The sequence below is a fragment of the Gouania willdenowi genome, chromosome 3, assembly GCF_900634775.1.
Source record: "Gouania willdenowi chromosome 3, fGouWil2.1, whole genome shotgun sequence".
NCBI classification, from domain to species: Eukaryota; Metazoa; Chordata; class Actinopteri; order Blenniiformes; family Gobiesocidae; genus Gouania; species Gouania willdenowi.
Genome location: NC_041046.1, coordinates 18,318,593 through 18,330,984, shown reverse-complemented (window position 1 = coordinate 18,330,984; position 12,392 = coordinate 18,318,593). Strand labels below are relative to the sequence as shown.

At 38.5% G+C, this 12,392-nt stretch overlaps 1 protein-coding gene across 1 annotated transcript in view; it reads right to left on the bottom strand.

The window, feature by feature from the left end:
* The window catches only part of igdcc4 (immunoglobulin superfamily, DCC subclass, member 4), a 108,281-nt gene that overhangs the window by 59,220 nt on the left and 36,669 nt on the right, over window positions 1-12,392 (bottom strand). Inside the window, exon 2 of the mRNA XM_028441345.1 lies at window positions 356-670. Within this exon, the coding sequence (XP_028297146.1) occupies window positions 356-670 (315 nt within the window). The remainder of the gene's footprint in view (window positions 1-355; window positions 671-12,392) is intronic.

Genomic DNA, 12,392 nt, shown 5'->3' with positions numbered 1-12,392 from the left:
GTCATTTTCTCTTTGTGCCATGGAACTGAACCTAACCAATGAAGAAACAAGCAGACTGATAAACTAGTAATTCTGCCTTCAAGGCATCGTGCAACTCTGCATTTCAGAGTTGCAAATTCTGATATTCAAGTTCAACTGATTTCAGCGCCAGCAAAAATAAATATCTCAAACGTTGCTCATCGGTAAAATATTAGACTTTTTCTCCAACTTTACCGAGGAGGAGCTCCAATTTCAGAAAGTGAGATTATATTTAGTAGAACTGCTGGATTCACATGTATGACATTTGAGTTTAACAATATTTCCGTACATATTTCTTTCTTTCCCATTATTAATTCTCTTATTTGAGATACCTTACCTGCTAGAAGCACATGCACGGTCCTGCTGGTTAATGCTTCAATGGCGCTGGCAGCCAAACAGCTGTAAATCCCCTCTACACCCTGGGGGGGCTGGCCATTCTTTGAGGTGGGCAGCAGGAGGAGAGACCCATTGATTAGAACCTGGAGGTGGTCACTCCCCTCTGCAGGCAGTGGTTGGCCATCCTTCAACCAGGCGACATTTAAAGGTGCGTTACTGGCCCCCAAGTTGCAGTCCAGCATGAGGGGCAGATCAGGCTCCAGTACTACATGGCTGGGTCCAGCACCACAGCTCAGCTCCACTGAAACAAGTTTTTCTGTGAAGAAAAAAAAAAAGGCACGTTTATGAACCAGTGTCAATTTTGATGGCAATTTTAGCTTTAGTTTCAGACATAGTCTTTTGACTAAAATGCAACTAAAGCCCTATTCACACGGGATTAGTTTTACCTTGGGACCAATTTGCGATTTGTAATAAATGTGGAGAATGTCTGTGATGTTAATCCCGTGTGAATCGGCCATGTCAGTAATTTGTAAAGTAAAAATTCCCCCGCAAATTACCATACTAACAGACTCAAATTACTATTACTATATTTTGCTGAACTCCAAGGTCCTGTGATAATACTAATCCAATGCGGATAGGCCTCTGTGATTTTGACAGAAATGGACGGGATCTGATGCCCGGAAACAAAACAACATGTTTTGTATATTTACTATTTACAAATTTTAACGTTTCCTCTTGCATCAAGTGCCTACTTTTCTTCTTAGCGCCCGCCATGTTGAAAACAATGTGAGCGAATCACAGCGCGTTTACATCATATCCGGGAGATGTTCGTAAATTTCAACAAAATCACAAACTTCGGTTATCCCGTGCGAATGCGCCACATAAAAAGCAGACGTTACTTATTACATGGGGTCCCCAGATAATACTTACCCTGTGCGAATGGGGCTTTAGTGTGAGTAAAAAATTGTGTCATCGGGACAATTTCAGTTATATATTCTAGTTTTAGTCAAATAAATGACATAAAAAATGTAGTCGACCAAATCTGTTACAGATATAGTTGACTAAAATCTAAAGCATAAGAGTTCATGCTTTTATTAAAGATTAACTGACCATTTTTTAATCTGATATGGGAAAGTATTATTGTTTGTTAATACACAGAAAGATTTGAACAATGCGTAAGACCTCACAAGCCATCATACGTCTGCAAACACAACCAGAGCACTTCCTATTGGATCACTTGCTACTTTCCCCACCTTCCATTCAACTAAAGTACTTATGATTGGTACCCTCCAAAGAAGAAGGTATCTGTTTTTTTATCCGCCTGCATTAACTCCTCCTACACCATGTTTTGACAAATAAGCTATCAAAAAATTCAGAAAGTTCCTGAGATTTATGCTATTGCTTTTACTGTATCATTTGTAACTGTTAAACTTTTTGACTTATTACAATTTTTATTTCCCATTCATTTCTATTGAAAATTTCAGCTATTTCAACTTCTAAGCCCTTCATCCCCAGCCATTCTTCAACTGATTTTGACTATCCAACATGTTCAGCACCAGCCTTCAACTACTTCAACCCATCTCAACTTTTAGGGCTGCACGATTTTGAAAAAAAAACCTAATTGCGATTTTTTTTGGACAGATATTGCGATTCGAATTCTAATTTAAAAAAATACAAAATTAAACATTTAAATGCATATGCGTTTTATTTTTTCTAAATTCTGTTTTATTTATTATTTTTTCAAATTCCGTTTTTTGCACATTAATTTTCTTTATTTATTTTTTTAGAAATATTTATACATTTTTTCAGAAAATATTAGTTTTTAACTCATGTGATGAACAAAATGAAGACTAATTAAAAAAAAACAAACAAAAATCTATGTCAAAAATAAAAATGTAATTTAAAATAATGAGTAAGATACAATTAAAAGCTAGATATAAGTTGTAGTGACATGGATTATTCTGACTGCTCCTTTTTAATTATTTATATGTCATATAAAGAGGTATGATAACAGCATTAATGTCACCCGATTTCCCCTCAGGGGTCAAGTTTACTGAATCTTAATTTAAATGAACCTAATTTAAACTATCCTGATGACATCATTCCAGACCATAATGATTAAACAAAAACAAATTGAGACAAAGACGCATCAGTTATTTCACCACTAGGGGCCAGAATATTTGAGAAACGGACGGAGCTTTACAGGCACGTTAAGGTTAAGCGGGCACTGGTCTACACTGATTTAGGAGTCAGTGATGATTTGCCTCATTTTTTGGCAGTTTAGACGGTGTTTAGTGTGGTTTAGACTGTGTTTGAAGCAGCCAGGACGGGAGAGGGGTGGACGGTGCACCTAAAAACCTTTCCCCATAAAAAAAATGTCCTTTTCCCTCACTGTGACAGCGTTTCAACCCGATTCTGTCCATTTCCACGTTCAACGGTAAATTCTGTTTTCATTGATTGATTCCGTTAACGTGGATTTTATAGGGCCCTAGTGTAGTTGTTGGCGCACTCAACTGAGACTTACTGCAGCGCATACAAGCTTGTGTTCTGTAACCATCTCTGATTGGCCAGCAGCCCAGGAAGGTGGTTCTCGTCAGTTCTGATTGGTGAACATATATATCACTCAAATGATGAAGACGTGGGAAAAAAACCTCCGCATCTGAGGTTACGTCATCGCAGTAGTTAAAACCGCAATATTGATGCGATTAAGGTTGATCATTCAGCATTACCAACTTTTTCAACCCATGTCAACTTTTTTCAACCTTTTCTACCTTATTGCTAATGTTCAGCTATTGCTAGGTTAGTGCTATTGCTAGGTTAATGCTAATGCTAAGTTAATGCTAGTGTTAGATCAATGCTAATGCTAGGCTAATGACATTGCTAGGCTAATGCTAATGCAAGGTTAATGTTAATGCTGGGGCAATGCTAATGCTAGGTTAATGCTTGCTTTGACTAGGTTAATGCTAACATCAGGTTAATTTGAACACTAGGTTAATGCTAATGTTATATTAGACTTAATGTTCATGCTAGCTAATGCTAATGGTCAGTGCGATGGGGGCCAGCACCTACATCCTTACTTGCATTTTCTTGAGGAAATACAAATTTTCTAGTTATTATGTTATTGGAATTCTTGTGAACATTATTGTTTAGATAAATACAGATGACAGATGTAGTAAGTACTTAAATACAGTTTTAGTTATAAATTAACAGCTTTTAAATGTTTATTTTAAATGTTTCAGATTTGGTGTATGAGTTCTGGTATGTTACATATAATAATACAAAGTAAAAAAAATATATATATTTTTTTTTAAAAAAGGGAAGGTGGATTTAAGAAATTTACAATTAGTTAAAAGTTTGTTTGTTTGTAGCTAGTAAAATAGCAACATGGGGATTTTCTATGAAATGTAGAAAATCAAACAATTTAATAAATTAGGAGAATAAAAGTGTTGCATGTTGAAACGTAAAAAAATCCTAGATTTTTAAGTTACTGCTAGGCTTATCTAACCTTCTAATTGAAGTGAAACCGTGAAAATGCAGTATTCAGGAAGTGCTTTTCTAACTGGTAGCACTTCGGATTATACAGTACCTTGGTTGGTGACCCCTGGTCTAGTTACTGTCACTTGAAAAACTTGACAACACTTATGACAACATAAAGTTCAGTCAACAAAATTAGCACTGGTCACCACAAGCACAGAGTACAAGTTTCCCTTTGTTTTTGCTATTTTTCAGTATGCTAGACTACTTTGGTTTGCTTTCCTGTTTTAATGTCATATCAGAGTTGTGCCACAGTAAATTGCCAGGAGGCTGGAGCTAATTGTTTTGTTCAGATAAATCATTTAAAAAAAAGGTACTGGAAAAATATTATCGATTGGTTTCACTCAATTTTTGCAACACGTCCATGTACTTGCTCAGCGTGACCCCATTTGGAAATCATTTATGTTTATCCAACAAGTGCTGTGTCTCTAAACTGGGTCAATGTGATGCTGTGAACTATGGCTGCCTATAGAAAAAGCAAGGCAGGAGATGTTGGTTAAGGATTAACAATCACAGAGCAAATGCAGATGTATAGCCATGCAAACAAGCAATACATTCACTTACAGTGGCAGAAAAAAGTTTTTTAACAGTGGCACAATATTAACTGAAGGACTTTCCAACATTGCAGACTTATATTCCAACCTACTTCTATGGACAAATGTTCAGTTACACATCTTTGCTCCAACATCAGCATCATCAGGGTCTCTTCACACCTCAGACGTCACCTTTTCAAACTGTTACCCTTGGGGAGACGCTACAGGGCAATAACGACAAAAACAAACTGACTAAAAAACAACTTCTATCAAAGCGCTGTTGTTGCCGTTGTTATGTGCATGTAAACACTGCACTATTGTGACAGTTGGTGACCCTCCTATTTTGTTCCTATCAGGCTAAACAACTGGCTGCTGCAGCTCCCACCTGGCCTCGTTAGGTGGCCTGAAGTATAAAAGGATGTGATCAGCACACTTGATGAGAAGTCTTGAGGAGAAGTCTGGAGGGAGCTGGGGGTATTTCATCAAACCCCGCTCAGAGTTAAGTCCAGGTTGAACCTGATAGTCCGACTCCGTTAAGCCGGGTTCTAACTGGGACAGCGGTTTCATCTTTAACCCTTTACTACTTTTAAAATGTTCAAACCACAGTCTGTCCTTTTTTTTTTTTTTTTTTTACGTGTCCGTCAATTATTTTCACTGCTCAGTAACAGATGACGTCACATCCTGTTGGTCTCAGTATTGGTTCCTATTGGCTTCTCATTCATCGTAAAAGCTGCAGTGCATGCGCCATCATTCTCTAATCATTAAATCTGTGATCGATCTCATGGGTCTTATGAGGATGTACACTTAAGCTTAACACTGTGAGCTGGCTCGGCTCAGCTGGGGAGCTTCAAGCTGAAAAGAGTTTGATGAAATGGTAAAAGCCAGCATGGTCACAGACGGCTTAGCTAAACCAGGTTTAAACCATAAGCCTGGTTCTACTGAGAACACTTTGATGAAACCTGTGCAGCTGCAACAACAAGTTGGCGACCTTCGTTTGCGAGAGTGGAAATATTTATTTTGATCTCTGTGTGGTGGTAAGGTGTAGGGCCAGGTAAGACGAGGTACCTCCTATAGTTGCACGATACCCACAATACCCCAAAATTGTGCCAAATTGTAACGGTTCCTACTATACTAGAAATTCTACACGACAGTACTACCGTCTAAGTGTACTCTCATCCGACGCTAACGGCTATGCTAATGGCAGTTCGGCATGACAAGATCGCTGCTTCCAAATGTGCATCCGAAACTTGTCCTTTTCGCTTTAGCTGGTGTTGGGCAGAGAACCTCCTCACGGACATTTTGGAGGATTTAGAGACTCCTAAGTGTCCTAAGATATCGCGGAATGTGTAACGCTTCACTCCCGGGTCACGGACTTTGGCCAATCGGTAATGGAGAAAACGAATAAAGGTGTTCGTTTTCAGTTTTTCGTTTTCTGTACCGAAGCAAAAGAGTTTGAATTTGAAAAACAAGGTGTTTTTCATTTTTCATGTTTTTGTTACATAATGAAAAACGAATGAATAAATGATACACAGATTTTGAAAGTTACTTCTACTCAGTCCCTGCCTGCCAGTCTCAAACCTAATCAAGTCTTTGATGTCGCGAGAAACGGAAGTTGACTCAAATTTCAGTGCTTTTGAGCAAGTTGCAGCTGCTTTGAAATGACCAATGGATATGTGGCCAGTCCTTCACTAATGCAAGTTGGTTGGGAAAGAGCAGGACGTGGAGTTTTCCTTGTCTTTAGAAAATTAGCCTCAGGTATGATGTGCTGAAAGCTTCAATTCTCCGTGCCTATGAGCTCTTTCCAGAAGCATACCGACAAAGGTTCAGAGGTCACAGAAAAACAGGGTAAACTTTTGTTGAATATTCTCGTGAGAAAGCAGTGCTTCTTGATAAGTGATGTGTACATCTACTGGCAGCACTGACTTTAAGTCTCGAGTTGATGCTTCTCGAGGAATTTAAACGCACTTTGCCTGAGAGGCCGAAAACACTAGGAAACGCTGAACAGCTGTTACACTCCGTTTTCACTGTGCAATATGTATCTAATTGTAGAGCTGGGTATCATGGCCAGTTTCATGAATCGATTTGATTTGGATTAATAGGGTTTTGAATCGATTAATCACTATTTGATTTCGATTCAGTATTGATCTTTCAAATTTATTTGGATATTAATTAGATGGTTCCAAACGTCCGACTTAAGTTGGGGCACCTTACCCAACTACCTGAGAATGAAATACACTCTCTCACAGTACTTGACTGTGCTAACGCCAGACTATAGCGCAAGACTACTGGGGTTAGAGTAAAAAAAATAATAATTTATTTCAGCACCTATTAATCGATTTTGGAAAAATACAATTAAATTGATTTTTTTTGTTCTATGTCTGTCCATCCCACCCCTTTCCTTTTTTAATCTTTTTTTTTTTACATTGGCTGTTGTGTGTGTGTGTATATATATATATATATATATATATATATATATAGCTTTATTTAGTTTCACCATGTTATTCTCGGCAGACATGCTTTTGAACACTTGCTGTACATTCAGCTGACATAAAAATCTTGTTTTCAAATATGTAGAATAATTGTGAATTTATCAGTAGCAGTCGTAGTTTTAATATTTTAGTTAATTTTTTGCAGGCACCTTTAAACTTTAAACTCTAAAATTAAAGAGAGAATGTTATTTAACTGTCGAACCTTGTCATAATTGCATTTATTTATATATATAATTTTTTTAATATTTAAAAAAAAAATGTTTATGGTCTCGGGCAAGTCTTGGTCTCGGATAGTGTGGTCTTGAACACAACACTACTAAAAATTCCATTGTGCTTTTGTGCAATGACAAATAAAAGGATTCTGGATTCTAAAATGTAAGTTTCTCACATCTATACCTGATGAGCTCAGTAGCTACAGCAGATAACAGTGGTTAACTGACCAATCTACCTCAAAGAAACAAGCAAAAATATTGATTTTATCCTATCATATAGTTTGTGTTTAATCTAGCTGTGAGACAGTGTAATCAACCATAAAGCCAGCCACAGTTATTCCCATGTGGATATAATAAATATTGCATATCTTTTTTTTTTTCAAACTGGGTTTTGTTCGTACATGTGTCTCATCTGTTACACTTGCTGTTGTGGTTTACTCTGTCATTTTCACTCTCACTTCATCATTTCACAACATAAATTCAATAATGTCAATTGTGTTGGCAGCACAGATGGATGAGGTGGTGCATTCCAGAGATGGGGTGTTCTGGGGACAGACGCGGGGTGGGAAGGGGGACGGGGGGATAGCTGAAATGGAAGGAGGAGGAGGAGGAGGAGCTCTGAAAATGAAATGAGTGCAGCTGCTTGGAGGGATTTGTATGTCAGCAGCAGGACATTAAAATCATTGAGAGCGAGGGAAGTCGGGGAGTGGGATGTTTATGAGTTGGTGTGATGTGAGCAGCTGAGTGCTGCAGTTAATGGGGATACCATTGTTTATTGATGACATCCCCACAGTTGAGTCAAAGCCCATTTTTAATCATCTAAGGCACTATCCAATGCACATGTAAATACTTACTCAGGTATTGACCAACCAAAGCAAGAAACATTTTTCTTCTAGTGTGCCTTCTCCACACCCTGCTACACACTTTATGAGAGCTATTTGTTATTTGACCGTTTAATGCTTGCCCAGTAAAGAGAAGGGAATGATCAATGTTATTGTTTGGAATGAATTTCTCTTGTACAATGCATTACTATATTAGACCAAAAAACTAAACATGTAAGTCAGGGGTTCTCAACCTTGGGGTCTCCAAATGCCTTCAAGAAACTAAGAATATTTTCTGAACAATTTAAGCCGATTTTTGGTTATTTTTTACCATTTTTCTGCAACTACACCTAACTTGCCATATTTCAACCTGTTTTCTTGACATATTTTTACTCCTTTTAATGCATTTTTGATACTTCATCAAATTTCAATGCCTTATCTGCACATTTTTTCCACCTTCGAGACATTTTTACTTTTTCAGCACTAATAAACCCCTTCTGCCACTTTTTCCACCTAATGTCACATATGTAGACCCATTATTGTCACTTTTAACCTCTTTTCACCATATTTCATGCCTTTTTTTGCCAATTTAACCACATTCACAATCTGTCATGCCCATTATTTGCCAGTTTAAACTAACTGTTCCAATATTGACACTTTGAAGCCCTTTTACCACCTTTTCTGTCTGTTTTTGGCCACTCTAGTTTGCAACTTTGAACCAATTTCTGTAGTTTTTAAAACCACCTTTTCCACCATTTTTGGTTGCTTTTAATCAATTTTATTTCTGAATAAAACAATGATTTACATCTTTAAGACGACTATATACTAAGGCTCAAATAATGATAAACTTCCTAGATAACAGTGGATATTATTTAGATCAATAAGTAAATGTGGTTATCACAGATGCATAGAACAATGGACCATCATTTTGCTGACTTTATGGATGGACCCCAAAAATCTCTCCCCTTTATTCCCCCTTATAGATGGCCCTGTCTCCACATGACTGTTCTTCAATGTTCATGTCTGTGTTCACCACTTTCAGTCACAGTGGGGGTCCGGACTACCCATTCATCTTTATTTTGGGGGTCACGAGCTGAAAAGGTCGAGAACCACTGATGTATGTTATTGAAAATAAACAGATGAGGAGCTACACTGTTACACAAAAAAAGGGATCAAACTGCATTCAATATTTCAAGCACAACAACAAATTGGTGGGTCATTGAAAAAGTGTGGGGGGTGGGGGGGCAGATTGGGGAGATAATTGTTGAACAACAGGTTGTACTTGACAGGGTTGCCACCTTAAAAATGAAAATAAGGGAGACCTTCTACGGCTCCTCGGGGCCATGACCTCCAGGGGCCGGACTCATGTGGGGTGGGGGGTCTGCAGTAGTGCTATGATTACTAAAGGAGTGCTCATGCAATTAGTCCTAATTAAAGCTTGAAACGCTTTAAGTAATAATTTAATTTATTGTAATGATCACTGAACGCTGTATTCATCAAAATATTAACATTTAGACTGAGAATACACACAATGTTTTATATATTTTTTTAATGTATATATAAAAAAATATTTTACTTACTAACTGTTAATCCAGTAGTATGACTTGGTCTTTAAAGGGGCAGTTTTATGAAAAATTTACTTTATAATGATACAGTGATATACATCCTTTAGCCTCATTCAGAGGGCCAAAGTTCAATAAGTTCTGTTTCCTCCCTCCCTTGTTATTCCACATTTCATAAAAAGTCACAACCAAATGGGCGAGTTGTATTTTTCTCGCATTGTGACATCACATCGCGGAAACTCCTCCTCCTGACAATCCTGGCTCCTCCTACCCTACAAGAATGTGAGCTCCTCTCTCTCAAACTACCTCACAGGTAAAACAAACACTGTGGTTTATTGTAGAATATACATTATACTTTATTGTCATATATGTAAAGCTACATACACAAAATGTGTTCTCTGCATTTAATCCATCCCTGAGGAGCAGTGGGCAGCCACGGTGTAGGGCCCAGGGAGCAGTTCCACTTTTAGTAGCCGTTATACCGCCTCGTATCGCCTTTGATATGATCTGATGCGTTTGTGGCCCAAAGCGACACAGCGGTTGTAGAAAACAAATGATTATCACCTTAAATGCACTATTCCTATCGTTAGGAGAGGTGATTTAGCAGCTTAACACTCCGGTGAGTGTTTCAAACAGATGACTGACTCTGCTGCCGCTGCTGCCACAATAGCCGCTTAAATATCAATGTGTTTTACTGTAATGTGCAGTTTTTTGGCTGAAAATAATACCAAGAGTGTGTGGATAAAAGAAAAGCGTCACAAAAGTGACTTTTCAGAGGGGGTCATCTTCTGATCGAGAGGTTGGAAGTTCGATCCCTGTCTATGTGTCGAAGTGTCCTTGGGTAAAACACTGAATCCAAAGTTGCTCCCAGTGGTCGACTAGTGCCTTGCATGGCAGCTCCGTCCCATTGGTGTGTGAATGGGTGAATGAGCTATTCTTACCCCATTCTTAGAACAAATGGAGATGTGTAAAAATAGCATAATACTGGACCTTTTAATGGCCATACATAATATTTATATAGGCTAAATAAATGATCATTCACTCGACTTTTTGACCTCAAGATCCTAAACAATCAAATAAAACAATAGTCTAGTGCTAAAATCAGCTCTGCCCATGCACTGAAATCTTCTGGCACAACCACATACTGTAGGAAAATGAATTAATTATAAAACTGAAGAACTGAAGAAAGTGAATAACTGTAATAAAGATGCTGGAATCTTTCTTGTGCAGTTTGTCTTTCACACAGTCGACTGTGGTTCAGGTGGTAGTGGGTCGTCTTCTGATCGAGAGGTTGGGGGTTCGATCCCAGTACCTGACTATGTGTCGAAGTGTCCTTGGGCAAGACACTGAACCCTAAGTTGCTCCCAGTGGTCGACTAGCGCCTTGCATGGCAGTCCTGTCCCACTGGTGTGTGAATGTGAGAGTGATTGGGTGAATGAGCTGATATGTAAAGCGCTTTGAGACTGCTTCAGTGTGGTGATAAAGCGCTATATAAATCAAGTCCATTTACCATTTCCATTTACAGTCCACAGTACGAAGTTAGAAACAGTTTCCCTTGTAATCACATCCACCAACTCTGTCCAACCAATGATGTGCGTCTTCCCATTCACGTTTGTATTTTTGCAAGCTTTTTCGCTTTTAAAGACATATTGTAACGGACAAGCGTGGGTGTGAGCTCTCTGAGGTCTGTCGCTAAACAACCGTGACCAAGAGTGTCACAATACAAAAATATTCAACTCAATACCAATATTCTGTACTCATTACCATTTTCAATACCAAAGGGTTGAATATAAAAAGGACCCCAAAATATAATATTTGTATTACCAAGAAAAATGCAAAAATACCCTCTATTACAAACAATTAACAGAACCTCAGGTTAAATAAAAATAAAAATAAAGAGTTGTGTGAAAAGAAACTTCCACTATGATAACAAGTTTCAAGTAATCCGAAGTAGTGCAAAAATGAAATAATGAAATAAAATAAACAACAACAATTAGAACAATATTTTGAGGCAGTGCTGTGAATGGCATCTAAATATTAGGTAGGGGAGGTGCACTGGCAGATACACAGTGTTGCTGTGTGTGTGTAGGGTAGGAGGGGGGATTTAGTATTGATACTTTTGCAAACGAGTATGATATCCGGATACAATGTTCAAGTAATAATATTTTTGGAAAATCGATTCTTTTGGAGACTGTAACCGTGACCGCAGCACAGACACCAAGATGACTTTACACCACCAGGATTTCTAGGTACCGACATAATTCCTTTGGTACGACCTAATACCAATTCACGTAAAATAAAACGGTACAATGTTTTGGTACCTAAACACATCCTTGTGACTGTGAAGGAGTGGAAGTGTTGGCGATTTCTCATGTTGGACCTGAACACAACAATTCACACACAAGAGTGCAATGACAGCAGTAGCTGTGGCTTCAGCAATGGCTGACAGAAAGCTGTTGACAGTATGGCTCCACTTTTTTAAATGCTTCACTCTGGCACTTGAAAACCTTTTAATTTACTCCCCTGAACAGCATGTCGTGTGTCGACTACAAGAGAGTTGGAGATCAAGCTGCTGAGGCAGACGACACTCAAACTACGTCTGAAGCGTCCATCAGCGAAGCGCAGAGATACTTTCCAGTTCTGTGGCATCGCTAAACCCGTAGTTGTAAAAAGTCCGTTTTCACAGGTGCACAGCGGAGATGGGGCGCACACACACACAAACGCACGCTTCTGTGTCCACCGACCCCCGGAAAAAGGACAGAAATGTCAGGTATTCTAGAGGAAGTGCCTTGCTCTGCTCTATAATCAGACTCTGCCTTCACCCTTCGACTGGACGGGCGAAATAAACCAAAAAAAGCTCCTTCACAAACACACAGATAGAGACGCT